This window comes from Bos grunniens, chromosome 23, assembly GCF_055505025.1.
Source record: "Bos grunniens cultivar Pamir isolate PY7600 chromosome 23, Bosgru_T2T1.0, whole genome shotgun sequence".
Taxonomy (NCBI): Eukaryota; Metazoa; Chordata; class Mammalia; order Artiodactyla; family Bovidae; genus Bos; species Bos grunniens.
The window spans coordinates 18,119,183-18,139,527 of record NC_141187.1 but is presented as its reverse complement, the minus strand read 5'-3'; the positions used below and the strand labels follow the sequence as shown (position 1 = coordinate 18,139,527).

The 20,345-nt window shown below is 56.5% G+C and overlaps 1 protein-coding gene and 1 pseudogene across 4 annotated transcripts in view; one reads left to right on the top strand and one right to left on the bottom strand.

Moving 5' to 3' along the window:
* TTBK1 (tau tubulin kinase 1) overlaps positions 1–18,253 on the bottom strand; it is a 41,818-nt gene extending 23,565 nt beyond the window's left edge. For 3 of the 4 annotated variants that reach the window (XM_086371749.1, XM_086371746.1, XM_086371748.1), the window contains exons 1-13: positions 17,955–18,253; positions 14,855–15,016; positions 9,689–9,836; positions 9,377–9,450; positions 9,039–9,179; positions 7,998–8,102; positions 7,498–7,563; positions 6,986–7,078; positions 6,775–6,900; positions 5,303–5,457; positions 3,928–4,159; positions 3,512–3,690; positions 299–860 (exon numbers count right to left, since the gene is read on the bottom strand). In XM_086371749.1, the coding sequence (XP_086227875.1) occupies positions 299–860; positions 3,512–3,690; positions 3,928–4,159; positions 5,303–5,457; positions 6,775–6,900; positions 6,986–7,078; positions 7,498–7,563; positions 7,998–8,102; positions 9,039–9,179; positions 9,377–9,450; positions 9,689–9,836; positions 14,855–14,962 (1,989 nt within the window). In that variant the 5' untranslated portion in view covers positions 14,963–15,016; positions 17,955–18,253. Of the gene's footprint in view, positions 1–298; positions 861–3,511; positions 3,691–3,927; positions 4,160–5,302; positions 5,458–6,774; positions 6,901–6,985; positions 7,079–7,497; positions 7,564–7,997; positions 8,103–9,038; positions 9,180–9,376; positions 9,451–9,688; positions 9,837–14,854; positions 16,081–17,954 lie in introns of those variants that run through there. The other variant, XM_086371747.1, reaches the window with a different exon arrangement.
* LOC147346833 (small ribosomal subunit protein uS8 pseudogene) lies at positions 10,740–11,165 on the top strand (annotated as a pseudogene).
* Positions 18,254–20,345: the final 2,092 nt, after the last annotated feature.

Here is a 20,345-nt window from a genome sequence, read left to right as displayed (position 1 = left end):
CCCGCCGATCAGTGTTTCTGATTGCCGCCTCTGGGCCTTTGCACACCCTGTCCCCATGCTCTGGGAGGTCTTTCTCCTGTTTTGTCACCTGGCTGACACTGCCCCGAAGGCGAGACTCGACTCAGAACCCTGCCCCCCACAATCATGCTTGGAGACCCTTAAAGCTGCCTCCCTTCATCACGGCTGCAACCATTGGGTGCTAGCCGGCAGCCCCCAGGGAGCATACGGGAGCACTCTCAGCTGCACGCCAGGACTGTGGGCATCAGGGGTGGGGAGTGGGGTGCAAGCCCAGCCTTACCTGTCTCTGCGGGCCAGTGGGATCCGACTCTCTCCGTCGGGGGCGGGGTCCAGAGTGCAGGGGCGAGTGGGAAGGGCTGCCAGGCGTCGGGGGCTGTGATGTCTCTGACCGGCCATCGGCCTGGCTCAGCTGGGGTGGCGGGGGCTGGGAAGGCGTCAGCCGCAGGTCCTCCTCGGCCAGCGTGTGCATGCCGCGTCCCCGGGGCCGGACGGCGGGCTCTGGCCCTGGCCGCCGCCGCTCCTCGGCCTCCTCGGGCAGCGGCCGCAGCTCCTCGGGCTCCTCGTCCGTGGTGCCCGATGTGCTAGGCTCAGCCCCCGGGGGGAAGTCCTTCAGCTCCGTCTCCTTGTCGATGATGACCCACTCCTTGCTGTCGAAATCCTCCTCCTCGGCCAGTGGCACCGAGCGGAAGGCATTGCTCAGGGCCTCCTGCTCCACAGAGGCTGACACGTCCATGCGGCCGCTGGCCTGCCGGTCGGCGTGGCCTGTGTCCACTGACAGCATCTGGGCTGGCTGCGAGGAGCAGGCTTGCCGCGAGGGTGAGCCAGGCAGATCCATCCGTGACCTGCAAAGCCACCCCACGTGGAGCTCAGTGCCCGGCCTCTCTGGATCCCCAAGGACCCCAAGGTGGAGCCCTATGCCTGGGACCTCCTGACTCTGCCCTTCTCCCACCCCGGGCCAGGCTCAGCCACCTCCTGGGTTGCCACCCTCCAACCTCAGTCCTTGCAAAGAACTCATGCATTCATTCAACACACATTTTCGAATGCTTACTATGTTCCAGGAATCTAAACAAGCAGTAAGTAAAATTCTTGGGCTCAAGGAACACTGCCCTCCAGAGCACTCCCAGAAATTTGGATCTTCCTAAAGATAACTTGATGCTTGCCCCACCAGGGCTTCCACCCGACCCAGGCTTGCGCCCGATGTGCCCAAGATAAACACACCCACCTGCCCTCGAGTGTGCTGATGGTTTTCTGGCCTCTTCTACCACCACCCTTCAGGCCTACCTGGCTGGTTTCACCTCCTCCAATAAACTCCAGTGACAGCCCCCCTACCAGCCCAGGACAAAGTCCACATGCTTTAGTCTGGCATTCAAGGCGCCTGGCAGCCAGACAGAGGCCCTGTTTCCCATTTCCCCTAGCCAGACCCATCTCAAAGTCACCTGCTTTTTCCTCTGTGCCTTTATAAATGCACCTCCCCCTACACAGCCTGCCCTTCCACCTTGGGCTGTCCACCCCAGCTTGGTGTCAACTCCTATAGGGAGCTGTTCCCTCTTGCATGATGGGGGGCTAGTTTGCCTTCCCAGGGCTGCCTCGGTCCCCTCACGTCAGAGCATGTGTGTGTTTATGAGTCTGCCGCCCCAGGAGGCGATGACTTCTGCCAGACAGGGGCTGGGTCCCCTCTGGCTTTTGCCTCTGGGACACTGATTCTACCTGGGGACATCTCTTTTGTTGTTATCTTAACCTGTGCTGTGAATCTCACATGGCTTGCTGAGGTTCTCAACTGGGGTTTACCGGCCCCAAGGTGAGGATATTCTTCAGGAATGCTACACAAGGAAGAACTGTCCTCCCCAACATTCCAGGGTGCCCTGCTGAGAACCGCGGAGAACTCACACTCAGGCTGTGGGCAGGGGGCTGACTGCCATCCTCCCCCTAGCATCGAGCCTGTGAGGGGAGTGGTACAGATCAAAGCCTCCTGTCAGCCTTTCTCAGCCTCCTCCCACCCTGGCCTATGTGGGTTCTGCCAACACTAATCTGCACAGCATTTTTATCGATTTGTTCATAAACATAAAAAAAAACAAAGAAAGGTCACCGGGTCTTACATTCACACTCCCATTTAAGTGGCTGACGTCACTTGCTTTCCCAAGATCATGGCTTGTTTTGATGGACATGAAGGAGAGAGAGGCTGAAGATGGGGTGGGGGGTGGTTGAAGCAAGCAGGGAGGGGCACACCCTGATCCCATCTGCTTCATACACTCTCCTGCTCCCTCGTGCCCCAGAGCCCCCCAGCCCTCCAGCCTGCTTGAGATCCTGGCCCTTCCCTTCCAGAAAATCTCCCCTTGACCCTCTCCTCCGCTTAAACAAGCGTTCACTCTGAGCCAGACCAAGGTGTTCTCCAGGACTGTCTTTGCTCAGGGCATTTCCCGCCTCCCTCTTCCACTCATCTCCCTTCCAAACTGCCCTTCCTCACTCCTCCCTGTTTCCTGAACCCTCTGGGCGACTGGGAGGAAAATGTGGTCTTCTGTCCCTGGGATTCAACCTGTGAGAGTGTGAGTATCTGTGGATATGAGTGTGTGTGTAAGGGCTGACGGCTCCCTCAGGACAGGGCCTGCATCCCTCCGTCCTGGGGTCACCAGAGGGACTGGCACAGGGCTGCCCTGTCTTGAGCACCCCAGAGGGGCACTGTGCCAGTCCCGGAGGTGGAGCGCAGTTTGGGGCAGAATCCAGAGCGGGGATGGTGGCTGAGGCGGGGCAGGAAGGGACAGGGGTGTGGACAAGACCCCCTATCCCGGGGCTGGGCCTTGGGCAGCAACTCCTTTCCTGGTGCAGAGAAGGCCCCCACCTTGCTGTAAAGCCCCACCCCAAACCAAGGGACGTGGGGTATTCTCTCCACCCGAGGTGGTCCCACCCACCAGATGAGGATCCGGCCCTGGTCCCTGGCGGCCATGGGGCACCAAGCTCCACCAGCCACTCTCATCCCACATCCTAAAGGCTCACCTTGGCTCTCAACTCTCCCAACACTCCCTCACATCAACCAGGTCCCCTCTCTCTCCCTGACATTCAGACTCCCAAGCCCTGATCCCCAAAGCTTGGTCTGTCTCCTCCTCAAACACGCCCAACACCCGTTGAATCTTCTCCAGGCCCTCCGCTGGAGCTGGAGGAAGCTTCCCCAGTTGCTCTGAGGCCTCTGTAATTAGTCCCTAGGGAAAGAGGTTCTGGAAGCACACCCACCTACCATCTCAGCCTTCACCTCCTCCTATGCCTGACCCCCACCCCACGCCCCTTCGTGGCCTAAGCTGGGCCCTCTACACTCCCACACCCTCTCCAGGGCTGGTCAGTGATTCTAACCGAGTCCCCAGTCCCAAGCGTAAATCTCATAACCCTTCCAGGGTCCCCCACCTCTGCCTGGAAACTGCCCTTCCTCCAGACCAGCTGTGAGAAGCTGATGGGGTGGGGGGGGACCAGGGGCCCTGGACCACACCCCTGGCTCCAGACCCACCTCCTGTCATGCAGCTCCACCCGCCCGTCTGCCGTGGACAGCCTCTCGGACTCAGGGCTGTTGACCCTCCGGTAGCGCAGAGAACGAACTGGGGTTGTCGGTGAGTCTGGGGGAGCCCGCACCGGGGAGCTGGGGACCCCCACACCACGGGTCTGCTCCTCCTCCACCACAGCGGGGGTCTGCAGGAGAGGGGAGTCCCATGAGCTGGGGCTGATGGGGCGGCTGTGGGGCTGTGGTTTTCTCAGGGCGAAGGAGGGAGCAGGAGGTCTGAGCACTGGGTGCCAGTGATCCCGGGAGGGCGTCAGGCCAAGGAGGCAGGGCGACCAGGCAGGTGGCTGGGGAGAGGGACCCATGGGTGGGGAGCAAGGGGGCAGGGGGAGAAGGCCACCCATGTCGCCCTCCCTGGCTGCAGTTACTTTTCCAATGTTGATCCGGAGTTTGTTCCGGTTGACATCCGTCTCCTCCCAGACTTCAGCCTCAGGACCCCCAGGGTGGGGGACAAGGTGGGGGCTGGGACCCAGTCCCTCGGGGGGCCGACCAGGCAGGATCGGGGGTGCATTCTCCTGGTCGCTCAGGTGCTCGCCCTGCAACACGTCCTCGGTGTTCTCCCGGAGCAGGTCACCGGGCACTGGCGTCACGTTGACCACCCTGTGGAGGCCAGGAGGGGGCCGTGGGCAAGGCTGGTGGGGGGCTGCCCTCTCCTCTAGCCCTGGAGACCACCCATCACCCTTGGGCAGGGGCACAGGAGAGGTCCGGCAGGTTGGGGGCGTCCATAGGCCCAGCTCCATCTCTGGTTCGTAGACGCTCTGGGACCACAGTACCCTCAGGTGGGTCCGGTGGGCAGAGGCTTGGAGGCGGGCTACAGCACCACCTGGCTCTGTTTATTTAGGAGATTCGCTGCTTCGTGGCCCTGCCAGCTCCCTACTGCAGTTTGCTGTCCCGATTCCTCGAGACTAGGCGTACATGCCTGCTAAGGTGCGTCAGTCATGTCTGACTCCATACGACCCCATGGACTGTAGCCTGCCAGGCTCCTCTGTCCATGGGATTCTCCAGGCAAGAATACTGGAGTGGGTTGCCATTTCCTTCTCCAGGGGAATCTTCCCAACCCAGGGATAAAACCCGCGGGCAGGCGAGTTTCTTTACCACTAGCACCACCTGGGAAGCCCTGGGGATTAGGAAATGGGTCTAAAGAAAGAATCACTTTGGAGTTCCTCGAGCAATGTCATCACAGAACTGGCAGCACGTGTGCCGCCAAGTCCTGCTGAGTCTCCCCAGCGGGTCCCCTGACTCACTCCTGGGACGGTGGAGCAGGGGGAGACCTCCTCACTCTGGCCCCTCCCTGGGCCACTCAGTTTTGTGCTTTTCACTTGGATCTGAGTTCGCCGACTCATCGATTATAAACATCCTCCACTCAACTGAGAGAGAGCATTTTGAGGTCAGGGGCTATTAAATTTCTTCTCTGAGCCCTACAGGGCCCAGAGCTGGGGCTCAAGACCTGGCCATGTGTGATCACCAAACTGTGGGCCCCGGGGGACCCTCAATCAGGGATCCCTGCTCCCCAGAAAGGTCAAGAACTCCAAATAAGGATGTCCATTGCAGCCCCAGATTGAAGGTGGAGACATGGTAGGACTTCCTGGGATTCAAGAGCCCCGCTTCTGAGCATCGAGAACAGGAGAGACAGTCAGGTGGCGTCCGGGTAGGAAGAGGAGGAGAGGGTTGGCTTCCCAGGTGACACCGCAGGGCAGGGGTCGTCTGCCCCCCGACAGGGCCATCGCCCCTCCTGAGACTCACCCAAACATGGCTGCTGTCTGCCGGGTGTTCTGCTGGGGCGGGGTGGAGGTGCTCGTGGACAGGAGGGCGTCATTGCCCGCCTTCTCCCAGTCAAAGGCCTCGTTCTCGGCAATGCCCCGCTCCTTCATGCTGTTCTCAAACACTGACATGATCAACTGCAGGGGGCGGGGGTGGCGGGAGGACAGAGCGGTGACCCCGGGGGCTAGCCAGGAGGGGGTGGGCAGGTGCTGGGGTCGCAGAGGGGAAGACAGGGGCCTTCCAGGACAGAGAGGGGCCAAGAGGGGGCATTGGAAGGAGAAGGGCACATTGATTTTAAATGAAAACATGCACACAATATGCAAATCAGCATGCAAATTATTGTCTGGACTTCAGCTCCCCCCCTGGCTGGACACAAGCCCTTGGAGATGTGTCCCGCTCATCCCTGTCCCCAGCCTCCTCTGCCATCGCCACCGGCGCCGCGGACGCCGCAGCAGCAGCAGTTTCCCCAACCCGCCACCTGGGGTCATACCTCTGCACAGAATGCTTCGTCTGCCTGCAGTGCCCAGCCCACCGTTCTCTCCCATCTGAAGCCTTCCCTGATTCCCTCGCCCACACAGCCTCAGTTTGAACTGTTCACAGGCCTACCTGCCGCCTCTACATTTCTAGCAGCCAGCCACAGGGCTCAGCACAGGGTGTGCTGGAAGCTGTGTGGTCTGGGGGAACCCCATGAGGCTCAGTTAGGACTAAGGGGCATGGTCTCCTGACTACCCGAGTAAGGGATCTCTGCCAACAACCGGGTCTCTGGGTTTAGGAGGTGGCAGTCCCCCAGACGTTCCCACTTTGACTTAGCTCTCTCTCCAGACAGTTCTCTCTGCTAGCCGGACCCCCTTTACTGTGGGCCCACTGTGGGCCTGACACTATCCGTGTTCCCGAGGGGTGTGGCCATGCCTGGCACACAGCAGGTCCTGGCAGAACACTGTATTCCCCATTCTTTGATCAGGGTCAGCAGGTCCCATAGGAGTGTGGTGAGGGCACCTTGGAAAGAGCCCTGGACTTGGAGGCAAGTGTGCCCGAGCCCTGCCCTGCTCCTCACCAGGCTACCAGGCCTCAGTTTCCTCATCTGTGAAATGAGGACAATCATCCCACTTGGTCTCCTACAGAGTTTCGATGTAAAGTCCTTGAAAGCACTTGGTTTCATTAATGATTAAGTGCTGGAATAATAACATGAAGAACACGCAATATCACCAAAGGCTTGTTTTAAAGCTTAAATGAATTAAGTGAGGAAAAGCGCTGAGAGCAGGGTGAGCTCTTGATAAATCAGAGCTGCGACTGGTGTTTACAACAGCAGAGAACAGTTTCTTTCGTGCAGTTGGAAGAGCAGGAGAGGTGCTCAGGACCAAGCTGGCAGGGGCGTGGGGCCTCAGCAGGAGAGATGGTGCTGGAGACGGCAACCCACAGAGAAGGGGGTGCAGGAGTGGGCGGCAGGCTCCCACCTGGTAATCGGGCTTCGTGAAGTAGTCGAGGCTGGCAATGTGGTCCAGGAAGAGGTGGAACTCGGAGGGCATGTGCTTCAGCAGCATTCGGTGCTCATACTTCTCCTTGATCATCCCTACCTGCTCCTGGAGGCAGGAGGGCACCGGGAGATGGAGCCCCGGCTGCCCTCCATGCCCTCGCCACCCCCAGGTCCAGCTGTACTGGCCTTACCTTGTCCTTGATCTTTCTCCAAGGCAGCTGACCCACTGCAAACTCCACCAGCATGTAGAAAAGGGACCACAGGTCATCGTGGCGGCCCATCTCCTGGGGGTGGGGGTGCGGAGGGGGGTCACCCACAGCTCTCAGGTCCTTCCCTGGGAGTGGGGGCTGACCCTTCACTGAGGGACCCCAGTCAGGGTGCCTGTAGGCAGAGCTAGGGTCTCCCTGAAGCTATGGCTCCACTCCTGACCCACCAACACACAGGATCCCTCAGTCAAAAGTTCTGTGTGAGTTTTCTCATCCTCCAGAGATTCGTAGTGGGCACAGAGAGGAGGGGATCCTCCAAGTAAGGAAGAAGGTGACGTCAAGGGGACACACCAGGGGACCCCTCCTCCAGGGTCTCTGGAGGGGCAGCTTCCAGCCCCTGCCTTGGGCTCCTCTCCACCCCACCAACAGCCGCACACCCCACCCCTGACCTGTGCCCGTACTGTCTTACCTTCCCCAGTCCCGGCCCAGCCACTCACCCGGTTCTTGTGGGCATTGACCGAGGCATAGCGTACAGTCCCCCGGAACCCGGCCACATTCCGAGGCTGCAGAGGGGAGGACACCAACAGGAATGTCACCCGCCGCCCCTGACCAGGGCCACATCTCAACCCTGCTTACCAAGCCTCCTCAGCCTACCCTAGCCCTGCCAGCCTCCCACTCCGCCCCCAACCCCACGCCCGCTCCGGATCACATGGGTCAAGAGCAGCCTGACCCACAAGCCCAGCCTTAAACCTGCCTCCTGCCCCTGCTTGATTCCCCTGCTCATCTGCCCTTGACTGGAGTGGGCAGACAGACCACAGGGCGTGGAAATGGCCTGCACTCAGGCCACGGGGGAGAGGGAACGGGCTGTATGTGGCTTCAGCGCTGAGTGACACTGAGGCCAGGCCCGTCTAGGGAGCTTCAGCAAAGGCTGGTGAAGGCTCCCCAGATCAGGGGCTGAGGTGAGGACGCCAGGATTCCGGTGAGCGGTGGTACTCACAGGCCGGACGTCCCCCGTGGTGTTGGTGTACTGCCGGGCCAGCCCGAAATCCAACATGTAGCACTTTCGGTAGGTAGAGGGCAGCCTGCCCATGGCAAAGTTTGACTGGGGGAAGACAGCAGCTGTGAGGGAGGCCGCCTGTGGGCTCCAAGCCCACCTGGCCCACCTCAGGAGACAAACAGCTCTGGTGAGGGCCCCTCCACCCCTCCTCACATTCACATGAGAGAAAAACATCGTGTGAGCAGGACACGGACCCTCGTCTGAGGGGCAGGTGTGCTTATCCTCATTTCAGAGGGGAGGAAACTGAAGGCCAGCTGGGGGCTTCTCCCAGATCACACAGCAGGAGGTGACCCAGCCTGGCTCGGAATCCCCGGGACTCCCCGCAGGACCACGTGGCCCAGTGTAGCCGTCCTGCTCTGTGGCACCAGGCGGCCAGCACTGTCCTTGCTGTGTGACTTTGGGCCCTTCAACCAACCTTTCTGGGCCTGTTTTCACTTTTTTTTTTTTTTTTAATTTGTTACTTATGTATTTGGGCCTGAGCTGCAGCATGTGGAATCTAGTTCCCTGCCCAGGGATCAAACCCGGGCCCCCTGAATTGGGAGTGGAGAGTCTTAGCCACTGGACCACCAGGCAAGTTCCTCACCACTCTAAATCGGAGGCTTTTCCCCAACACCAAGACCCAAGATGTCACAAAATTAGCTACTTAGAATCTCTTCCCAAACCGCAGCCCCTAGGTCCTCTTCCTCGATCCCTCCATCTTTCCCCAGCCCCTTCACCTTTCCAGGTTCAAGGACTATTCAGGTCAGGGGTGAGAAAAGGGAAGAGGACAGAAGATAAGGGAGGCCATGGGCATGGCCAGGGTGGGCAGAGGTGCTCCTGGGAGGCAGCAGGGAGGAGGAGGCGGTGCTGGAGAGGGAGAGCAGGAGGAGGGGACAGGCAGAAGAAGCTGTCCCCACCCCAACCCCTGCTCTGGAGAAGAAACAGGGGGCCCAGGGAAGGGGAGAAGGTGGGGGGAGCTTCGGAGGAGGGGACCACCCTCACCGGCTTGATGTCGCGGTGCAGGAAGCCCACGGAGTGGATGGCCTCGATGGACTCCAGGATCTGCTTGCCCAGCCGCAGCGTGGTGCTCAGCGTGAAGGTGCCCCGCGGCTGACTGCGGCGCAGGTCAGCCAGGTTCCGGCCCTGCAGTGCGGGTGGGGCCCTGCTCAGCTGCCGTCCAGCAGTCCACCGCCACCGTGACGCTTGGCCCAGCCTCGCCACCCCGCCAAGGCTCGTGCCCACTCCCCGCTCCTCCGGAGTCCACAGTCTACATCCTACCCCAGGTGTCCCCACCAGATCTCTTGGGGGAGAGAGAGGGAGGGTGGGCTGCGGGGGCTCACCTGGAGCTGCATCACCACGTAGTTGAACTTCTCGTTCCGGCCACAGCCAATGAACCTGCACACGTGGTCTTTCCCTGAGGGGCACAGACAGGGGTCTCCCAACGCCCACTCCTTCTTCCTACTTCCAGCCCTAAGGTGGGCTCCTGGGGTGCTCTTGATCCCTGGTCCCCCAGCCCTGGGCCCTGGCCACTTCCCCCACCGCCCCCTCCACCTTAAGCCGATCGTGGTTCTTGGTACCATAGCCCCTCACCCATCACCTACCGGCCCTGGGCCCCATCACCCTTCCCCTCCCCTCCTGCCCTGGACCCATACCTTGCAGCTTTTTGAGCACAGCCACCTCCATCTTGAGGACCTGCTTGGGTTGCTGGGCCGACTCCACCTTGAGAGCCACATTCTCCCTGGTCAGCAGGTCCATGGCCTCGTAGATCTCACCAAAGCCCCCGCCCCCGATCTTTTTGAGCTACAGAGACAGGGGAGAGGGGAAGAGGGGGCATGGGGATCAGCTGAGTAGCTCTCCACCCAACCCACTGCTGGCTCACATCCTTCAGTGTCCTTGGAGAAGAGGATCCCCCACCCACCAGTGCTCCCACCTCCTCTCCTAGTGCTAGAGACAGCTCAGCAACCGCCCCCCCCCCACCAACATACACACAGGGCCACACGTCACGTGGGCAGAGGGGGAAGTTATGAGACCTGAGACTCCACAGAGACATGGAGACAAACCCATGCAGGGTTCTGAAGAGATAATGGACTGTTGTGAGCCATTTAAAGGACATAAATACCACACTTCCCCCATCCCCCACCTAGACTGAGCAGCCTCCATCCAGAAGCAAAACTAATTTCCAGAACCTCGCAGTTTCAGGTGGGTCCCCCAGGGAGGCCGGCCCTTTCTGGGGTTGGCAGTCTCCTGAAAGATGACACCGGGGGCAGAGAGCATCTCGAGGAGAGTGTCTGTGGGGTGGGGGGCGGGTACTCAACAAAGGGTGTTCTCTGCCCACGTCACTCCTGAGGCCTGAGATCAGATGCCCAAAACCAGGGTGAGTCTCCTATCCCAGGGAACATGGAGGGGATGGAAGTTTGGAGAAAAATCTGTGTTCCCAGGGAGCACTGCAGTGGATCTCTGACCCTCTGGGCCCCCCTCCTCCAGCATCCTCAGGCAAGGAGTGAGAAAAGACAGAGGGGAGAACTGTGAGAGAGGAAGAATTGGCCAGGGGAGATGAGCAGAGCTGAGTTAGAGGACAGGATTAAAAGTCATTTCAAGTCAGGGGCCCAGGGCTCTTGGAGAGTGAGGGTGCTGCTGGCAAAGATGGGGGGACAGGGGAGAAGGTGCTGAGTTCTAAGTGGGGACTTCTTTGGTTTAAGAAAGATGCACACACGTTTCTGCCATCTTTCCACCAAAATAATGTGCATGAAGGTTCTGGCTGATGCTCTCAAGAGCATCAACAATGACAAAAAGAGAAGCAAATGCCAGGTTCTTATCAGGCTATGCTCTAGAGTCACCATCCAGTTTCTAACTGTGACGGTGAAGCATGGTTACATTGGTGAGCTTGAAATCATCAGTGCTCACAGAGCTGGCAAAATTGTTGTGAACATCATAGGTAGGTTAGACAAATGTAAGGGGATCAGCCCCAGATTTGAGGAGCAACTCAAAGGTCTAGAAAAATGGCAGAATAACCTGTTCCCGCTCCGTCAGCGTGGTTTCATTGTACTGATAGCCCCAGCTGGCATCATGAAATGTGAGGAAGCAAGACAAAAAAACACAGGAGGGAAAATCCTGAGATTCTTTTTCTAGGGTTGTAACAAATCAGGGCAAATAAAATGCCTCACTAGGGAAAAAAAAAGAAAGAAAGAAAGCTGTACAGTTCCATTCTCACCTCCCAAGGAAGCCCATCCATCATGAATAGCCTGTTCTCTTCCTGAGCCCTTACTCCTGTCCTGTTGGCTTGTAACTGGCTTGTAACACACCAGCCGCAGCTGGGCTTCCTGACTCTGAGCCTCGCGCATCTCCGAACCCTTCCTGTAGCATTTACTCAGCACTCACACGCCCAATAAATGTTTAATGGTGGTTGAAACATAGGAACAGCGGAGGAAAGGGGGCAGGGCAGAGCTGAGGACTGGGAGTTCCCAGCGGGTCACAGTGGTAAACGCTCTAGAAAGAGAGAGGAGGATGCCTGGAAGATGGAGAAGACAAGTGGAAGGCTGGTTGGGTTCTTGTGCCCAAGAAAGAGGGTGGAGGAAGAACAGGGAGACACCAGGGTCCCTCTCTGCTTGAGATAAAAGGTAAGGTCAGGCTTCTAGAAGAATTTTGAACAGGAGGAGACAGAGGCAGGCTCAAGGGAACCCATGGCAGGTCTTCTTTTGGGGAACATTAAACTCAGGGGAGATTCTAGTATCTTCTAGATACCTTTATGGTTTTCTTTGTGGCAATATGGAGAAAAGGGCAAGGGAGAGGGTACAACCACCACCCTTCGGTTCTGTCTGCTCCAGACTCACAGATTTCATCTCAGCTCATCCCCAGAGGCTCTCGACAACTCACAGGAGTTGTCATTTTGCACAAAAGGAAAACTAAGGCGCAGAGAGTTAAGTACCTTGCCCCAGTTCACACTGCTAGTAAGTAGCAAAGCCAGGTTTCATTTAAATCCAGGCAATGGTAAGGAACTCGCTTGCCAGTGCAAGAGACCCGGGTTTGATCCCTGGGTCGGGAAGGTCCCATGGAGGAGGACATGGCAACCGACTCCAGTATTCTTGCCTGGAGAATCCCATGAACAGAGGAGCCTGGCGGGCTACAGTCCATAGGATCACTAAGAGTTAGACACGTCTGAAGCGACTTAGCACAGGCAATCTAATGCAGAACCCATGCTCTTAACTGCAATTTTGTAGGAACTGTTGACCATACTGGCATTAACAGTATGAGTGCTGAGATTCAAGCCCAGATTTGCCAGGTTCCAAAATCCTTGCTAGAGATGGTAAGGAGAGCTTGGGGCACCCAAGACATTTCTGACATCTCCTCCGGAATTTCCCAGGAGACCAAAGGGTATTTCTCTACCACCTCCACTTCCAAACAGTGTTTCTCCTCTCTTAGTTACCTACTCACCCCTACCCACCCATTACAGAACCTCTGGGGGCAGAAAAGTACACCGGGCACAGAGGCTAGTTCCCTAATAATACTTTTAGAAGGCCATGAAAATGTTCTAATTTCTTTTAAAGTCAGAAGGGAATAAATAAACTTTTAGATAAAATTTTTATTATATAATATTAATTTATTCCTTATTATAGCAGTGCAATCACACAATTGCAATTTTTAGTACTTTATTATTTTTGAAGAGGCCAGTGGAGGCAAAACTGACTGCTCAAGCCCCACAAAAGTCACAGGACAGCTTTGCCCACGCCCAGTAACAGGAACATCCTCATAACTAGACCCTGTTCCTTCCCTCCTACATTTTTTCAGGAGCCCCTCCACTGCTGAAGGACCTCGATACAATAGGACACAGTAGGACCAGCATTCACTTAGGAAAAAGGAAAGCTGTTTTCTTGGGCCAGCTCTGGGTGACCCAGGATGAGTTTCTGCTTTTCTCCTTCTGTAAAATGAGTGGGACTACAATAGGTCACAATTCTCCCTTGGCTCTGTGATCTTGATTCTTGGAGAGGCTAATTCTTGGGAAATGAATGGCAGAGCTCTGTGACTGTTGCACCAGCAATCAGATAGACCTGGTTTCACCAGCCAGTCATGGGAACCTGGCAAGTTAGCTCATCTTTGTGTCTCAGTTTCCATACCTGTGAAATGGGAATAATAATGGTATTTATCCCATAGGTTGTTGAGGTCAGGCATGTAAGGGACTTTACACATTGCCTGGCCACAGTACATGCTCAAAATAAATGCTAAGTTTTTATTGTTATTATAGTTGTTTATTCTGATTCTGAGAGGCACCCCTCAAGAAGAAAGCTGTCATTTTTAAATACTCCATCTAGTGCCACGGACCCTCCTTTTCTCCTGGCATAGACCATCTGGGCGGCTTGTTCTTGGTTCCTGAGCTGTGCCTCCCTCCTGGCCCTTGTGGAGACTGGCTGACGGGGGTGCATCTGGCACCCCACCCTCTATTTCTCCAGGATCCAGGGAGAGAGTGAGGGGAAAGAGAGTTCACCCTGGCAAAGACTAAGGGCTTGCTCCCTGTCCCCCGACCTGACCTCTACCACTTCTCTCCCCACTCATCTCCCACCCCCTCCCTCAAAAAGCACAGGAAAGTTCTAACCCAAACTCATTATGCTGGTGAACACCCTCTTTTTCTCACCTCTTCAGTGCAAAAGTCCTCCTGCCCCCAATCTGCCAGAAACTGCCCTGAGCAGGACCTGGTGGGGGTGGGGCCTTGGAGGAACACTCCTCACTTTGCCAGACCCTCATTCCTTTGATTTCTGCCCTGGATCCTCCTCTCCTGATTTCTGTCCCTTCCCTTTCCCTCTCGAGAAGCCCCGTCTGGGACACAGACAGCCCATTCCCTTGCTCTCTGGCTTCTCCAGCTCCTTTCTCGCCCCCTGCTCCCAGTCCCAGGGACATCTCTAACAAATGGTTGTGGCTTTTGCCCCTCTCCCTGGGCCACTGGCAAACCAGCCCACGGGGTGGTTGTTGCCATGGTAACCTGCAGGGCAATCGGGCCGCCCCACTCTCCTTTGAACCGTGCACCTCTGGTGAGTTGAGCCCCCACCGTCTGTCCAGTGGTTAGGACTGTGCTTGCACTGCCCGGGAGCAAGGTTCGATCCCTCGTTGGGGAACTAAGATTCCCGCGTTACCACCACCAACAACAAATCAGTATTTCTACAGTAGGTCTCGTTCAGCATACACTGCACTGCCTTTGCCTCGACCCTCACGCCTCTCCCTCCCATCCGAGGCCCAAAGCCCTGAGGAGTCTCGGACTACAATTCCCAGCAGGCCAAGCAGCCTGAAGGCCTGGGCTGGAGGAGCAAGGCACGCTGGGAGATGGAGTCTCGGCATGTTGCACCTGCCGCAGAAAGCCGTGAGGGGAGGAGGGTGGATGGAGAAGATGGAGTGCGGATGCGGTGGGAGCCGCCTGCAGGGCCTCTTTCCCCGAACCCAGGCTTTTCTGTCCTCTGCGGAAGAGGAGGGGCTCACTCGCTGCCCTTCTCCAAGGTCCAACAGAGACAGAGCCCCCTCCCCCACCCCCGCCCTCTTCCCCTCCCTGAGCTCTGCAGCTCCCGCTCCGACATCCAACCAAGAGTTGTTTCAACCAACATGACCTAGCGGGGAAAGGGGTGAGAGACGGCGGGGTTGGAGAGGGGGCACCGGGAGAAAGCGATGGTCCACAAGTGTAGGCAAAAGAACTACCTGCAAGCCCTGTGCAAATGAGCTTAGGGGCACCTCCCTCTTAGGGTAGGGCCGCCGCAGGCACCTGTTTTAACAGGACTCCAAGCCCTCCCTTTCCATCCTCCCCGCTCCCCTCCCGCTGTCTCGCCGGGTCACTCACTCACCACCTTCCAGCGATCCTTGACCACGTAGTTGGCCGGCAGGATGTCGGCCTGCTCCCCTCCCCCACTCATGTTGGTTTCGTCCTTAAGAGCGGCCGCTAGGCACTGCATTCGCCAGCCGGAGGGAGGGGTGTCCGCAGGGCCTGCCCTGAGGGGGCCATCTACCTGGGGAGTGGGGAGGGACTGTGAGGGAGGCGGGCTAGGACCCGGGACCCACTTGCAGATATGGAAGAGGCGACTTCCGTTCTCCTGGCTGGCATCCTTCCCTGGCCCACTGGGTAGATGCTCCAGGGGTCACTGGGGGAAGCATTGTGTAAAAACCCAGGTAGAAGTCCACAAATGCCGTTCAAGGGGAAAGAGATGCAAACTGTAAACGGGAGATGTGAAAGCCAGCAATGGGGACACATGCGTTGGAAAAAGGAGAGGAAAATGGTGTGTGAATAGGCTGTAGGGAAAGCGTTTCCCAGAGACAGATGCTGACGAATGTGGGGAAGACTTGCTAACTGAGGAGGACACAAGACGGATGGGTGCTTAAGCAGGGAGACCGGGGCCAAGAAAGACCAGCATGGGGATCCGGTCTGTGATCCCCACACCCACACATTTTCCATGCCACGCAGTGCCCGGGAAAATGTGCATCTGAGGCTCATTGAAAGGGGAGACTTGATGACCCAGGGAAGACCCACCCCACAATGACAGGGCGCTCTAATCCACCCTGGGAGAAGTGATCATCTGAAAATGAGGTGCTACCCAACAGCCCTTGAGGATGGTGCTGAGTGAGGAGGCTGCCACCACTCTCAGAGCTGAGCCCAAACCACAGCCATGGCCACGGGGGGTGAGAAGCAAGGATGTGAGCGATGGGGTCGACATCAGGCGATGGATTCAAGATGTGGGTTTTAGAGGTAAGGCAGCCCTGTGGTCACTCAGAGGGAGAGAGGGAGCTAAACTGGGGGGGAAGTGAGGAGAGTGGGGAAGTGGAAGCAGTCTAAGAGAAGGCAGGAGAAATGCTGGGCGGCAGGGGGTCTGGATGGACAGTGGACGAGAGAGCCTCTGCCCACGCTTTTCTGTATCAGCTCAGGAAGGAACACAGCTCTTGTTACCTTTGGATAGGTAGAAGTTGGTTATCAGGAGGAGTGTGAGGGCTGGGAAAGCCCGCCAGTGTTACCCAGGGAAATGTCACTGGTGTGCATGCGTGTGTCTGTGTGTGTACCTTCTGTGTGAGCGTGTTTATGTCTTTGTGTGTCCTTCTGTGTGTGTGTGTCTATGTGTCTTTGTGTACATCTGTATCCATGTGTGCTTATATGTGCTTTTGTGTCTGCCAGTGGGTGAGGTGCCTCTGTGTAGACAGGGGCCAAAAGAGATGGCTTTTTGAGATCTCTGCCAACCCAGTACAGGAATGGATCTTTTCCTCTCTTCTTTCCCTCTACACTTTTTATAAGCACATGGCTCTGCCCTCCCAGTGACCCTGGACAGTCACAGATGGAAGGAAGTTCCTCAGGCTGGGAATGGTGGGGGATGTGGAGAGGAGGAAAGTGCCTAGAATACCTATGGACGGGGCAGGAACTCCATGAGTCTCAGTTTACTTGGGATGGACTCATTGCCCAGGGCTCCTGTGTCTGGCCATCCAGGCAGCGTGGGATAGTGAAGGCGGGGAAACCACCTTCAACAGGTCATGGTGTGCCATGAGGGATCTACAGCGGGAGGAACATTGCCACTCTTTTTCTGCCAAATGACTCAGCTGACTGTTTCCTCCAATCCACGCAACTTCAGAGTGTCAGGACTGTGGGGATATCAAATAGGCTTCTGCCTTCCTTCTGCCAAGTGGCAAATGGGGCATCAGGTATTCAGAGGGCAATGGGGGCAATGGCAGGAGGGGGAGGGATGGGGCAATCTGGAATAAAGGTGGAGGAGACAGGTAGAGGACAAGATTGAAGAAGCAATTGAACCAGGGGGGAGGGAGCCTTAAGGAATTAAGCAGGGTGACCTCTGGTGGGCCCTCCAAGTCCTGTGATGGTGGATTCTACAGACTGAAGAGGACGATGTGAGTCCTGATCCCATTCTATAGATGGGCAAGCAAAGAAGGAACAGGTGAAGTGGGGAAAGGTGGAGTGGAGGCAAGTGGATAAATGAGGGTTCCCTGCCTCTCCCTGCCCGTCAGCCTCCCTGCTCTGCCTCAGAGGACTGCACTCAGCCCAGGCTAAGGTGGGATGACACAACATAAGGAACTTGCCTGCCCCATGATCGCCCGCTCAGGACCCTTTGGTGTGTAGAGGCATAAGTGTGTTGTGAGAGCGGGCTTGTGGAGGAGGTTTTATGAGTATCTGTCAGCGACTGTGTGTGTATGAGAGAGTGGGACCAATGATGTGTGTGTGTGTGTGGTGGGGGGTGTACCCAGGTGGTTGGGAGCTCATCATGGCATATGCACATATAGGTGTTGATGTGCACCTGTGCAAGGTGTAAGCCAGGTGTGTATAGGAATGTGGGAGCCCAGGTAAAGAAAAGTGTGGGAGAGCGGTGAGGAGTAATGGGAACAGGTGAAGAGAGGTGTGCAAGGGGGCAGAGGGGAACGGAAGGGACAAGGGGAGACAGGATCAAAGGAGGGGGTACATCGGATAGAGACAGGTGAAGGAGAAGCATGACAGGTGAGGAGGGGAGAGCACCAGGAGAGGTGCTCCTGGGCACAGTTGAGGGGTGAGGAAGTAGGTAAGGAGGCTGCTGGGAGGAATGGAGGGACTGAGGACAAGGGAGAGGGGTTATGGAGACAGTGGGAGGACTGTCAGGGATGCCAGGAGAGTGAAGCCACAGGGACCGGGACTGGCGCAGCGGTGGGGAGCAGCACCCCGGGAGGACAGGCTGGAGAGTGTGGGTAAGTGCGGGCGGTGGGGCGCCGTTCCAGGCCTCGGGATGCGGCCCAGGCTGTGTAGGCCAGCGTCCCAGCTCGGGTGGAGACGGAGACAGAGCCGGCACAGGGAGGGGGAGCTGGAGAAGGCTGCACTGGGAGCTGAGCCAGGCCGAGGCCCGATGGGTCCCCAGAAGGAACCCCCTCCCCGACCCCCGCCCGGCCCGCCGGCCGCGCCCCGCCCCGCCTGGCCTCGCCTCGCCTCACCTGCTCTGTGCCCGCTGCGGCTGCGGCTGCGGCGGCGGAGGCAGCGGCTCGGGGCGGCGCATCCCCCGGGGCCGGGGCGGAGCGGGGACGGGGGCGGCTCAGTGCGGCGCTGGGTGGCCCGCTCCCTCGGGCGGCGGTGGCGGCGGCCTCCCGACCGGGACCATCCCGGCCCGGTCCGGCCCGGCCCCGATCCTTCTCAGGCGACAGCGGCGGCAGCAGCAGAGCGGGGAGCTGCCCACAATGCACTGCGCCGCCAGCATCAGCACCAGCCCTGACATCACCTCCTCACCGCCCCGGGCTCTTACATCATCGTCCTTGCTCTGACATCACATACCACTCTGCTCCTTTCTCCACTACTTCGACTCTACGACTCTCTCTCGGATCGAACTGCTCCGGCTCCTAAGGTTCTTCTCACTGGTCTCTGGCATTCACTTGACCTCCATCCCCCAGTAGTGCCCTGTCACTCCTTACCTGTCCCCACAAACCTCACCTGTCTCCATCACCCTTTATCTTCTCCACTCCCAGCGTGTCCCTATCACTCCTCACTTGTTTCCATCAGCCTCAACTGATTCTCCCACAACACCTTCCATACATTCATATTCCTTTCCTCTAAATTCATTCCCCTTCACCTGTACCCATTCTCTCATAAGTCCCCTCCCCTTTTCTTCTAACACCATCCCTCACTATAACTCTCACCTCCCTACCCAGGCTCAGCCTGAACCTTTCTTTCTTTGGCCCTTTCTTCTATCTGTTGACAAACTCTCTTGGTTTTTCTCACCAAATGGGATGAACACTCCTTACCGTGACATAAAACATTCTTCTCAATATGAGCCCAGAGGAGCTATTAATACCCTTCTGGACATATTGGATTACTCAACATTCCCTGAATATACTTTGCATTTTGTTTCTCTCAGTTCTCTTCCTTCCATCCCTCTTGTCCTCAACAAATGCACACTAATTTCAACAATCGTGATGACAACAATAATAACAGTAACGATTTACTCGTGCCAGACACTGTCCTGAATTTTCACGTGTTAATTCATTTAACCTTCATAACAACCCTTTGAGGTAGCATACTATTGTTATATCCATGTTATTTTACATATTAGCTTTAATTAATTAATTTGGCTGTGTTGGGTCTTTGTTGCTACATGGGCTTTTTCTAGTTGCAGCAAGCAGGGGCTACTCTCTAGTTGCGATATGCCGGCTTCTCACTGCTGGCTTCTCTTGTTTGCAGAGCATGGGCTTGAAAGCAAGCAGGCTTCAGTAATTGTGGCACATGAATTTAGTTGCTCCCTAGCATGTGGAATCTTCCCTGACTAGGGATTGAACCAGTGTCCCCTACATTGGCAGGAGGATTCTTCACCACAGGATCATTAGGGCAGTCCTTAAATTACTTTTTATTGGAGTATAGTTGCTTTATAATGTGTTAGTTTCTTCTGTATAGCAAAGTGAATCAGCTTAATATACACACATATGGTCTCTTTTCTGGATTTCCTTCCCACTTAGGTCACCACAGAGCACTGAGTAGAATTTCCTGTGTTGTACAGTAGGTTCTCACGAGTTAATTATTTTATACATAGTGTCAATGGTGTATAATGTATGATGTATAATGAACCTCCCAGTTCATCCTTTCCCACCTGTGTTCTCTAGGTCTGTGTCATTATGCCCATTTTATAGATGAGGAAACTAAGATGCGGAGAGGTGGAGTAATTTGCCTTAAGTTACACACACATAGCTAACAAGTGGCAGAGCTGAAATTCAAACCCTGGTCACAGGGTCTGTGCTCCTAACCTCCATGCTGGGAAGAAGGGTCACTGAATCTGCAAGAGTAGTCATAGGAGGCTTCTTGGAGGAGATGCACTCAACTGTAATTTGAAGAATATGTAGGAATTTTTCAATTGATGAATGGGGCCAGGGCAAAGGGTGGGAGGGACTTCCAGGCTGAGAAGACAGTATGTGGTGAGCTGGGGGTGACCTTGTGCCAGGTCATGAATGAAGGGCTTTGTGTGCTGGGCTAAGGAGATTGCTTCCTCTACATTTAGTTTTTGAAAGCTGGATAATGTGATGAGCCATCCAGATCCCCCTTCAGAATCCAGGGACTCACTTCCCTGGCTGCCTGGGATGCTGAAGACCATCTCTCACAGCTCACTCCCTCTTTAGAACTGCCCTTGACCAAGAGAGTTGCCATGCCCAAGATCACGTGCCCTTCTGGGGGACATCCCATAGCCAGTCAATGATAGAGCTGTGAGTACAAAGGCCTGGCCCCGTCACCCCACCTCAGGGCAGCTCTGAAGGGACATCCCATTTATAAACCCCCCATAGGATGAGGCAAGGCATCTGCTGAGGCTGCATCAAAGCTCAGCGTCTCCTCTGTCCAGTTCTTCTTCC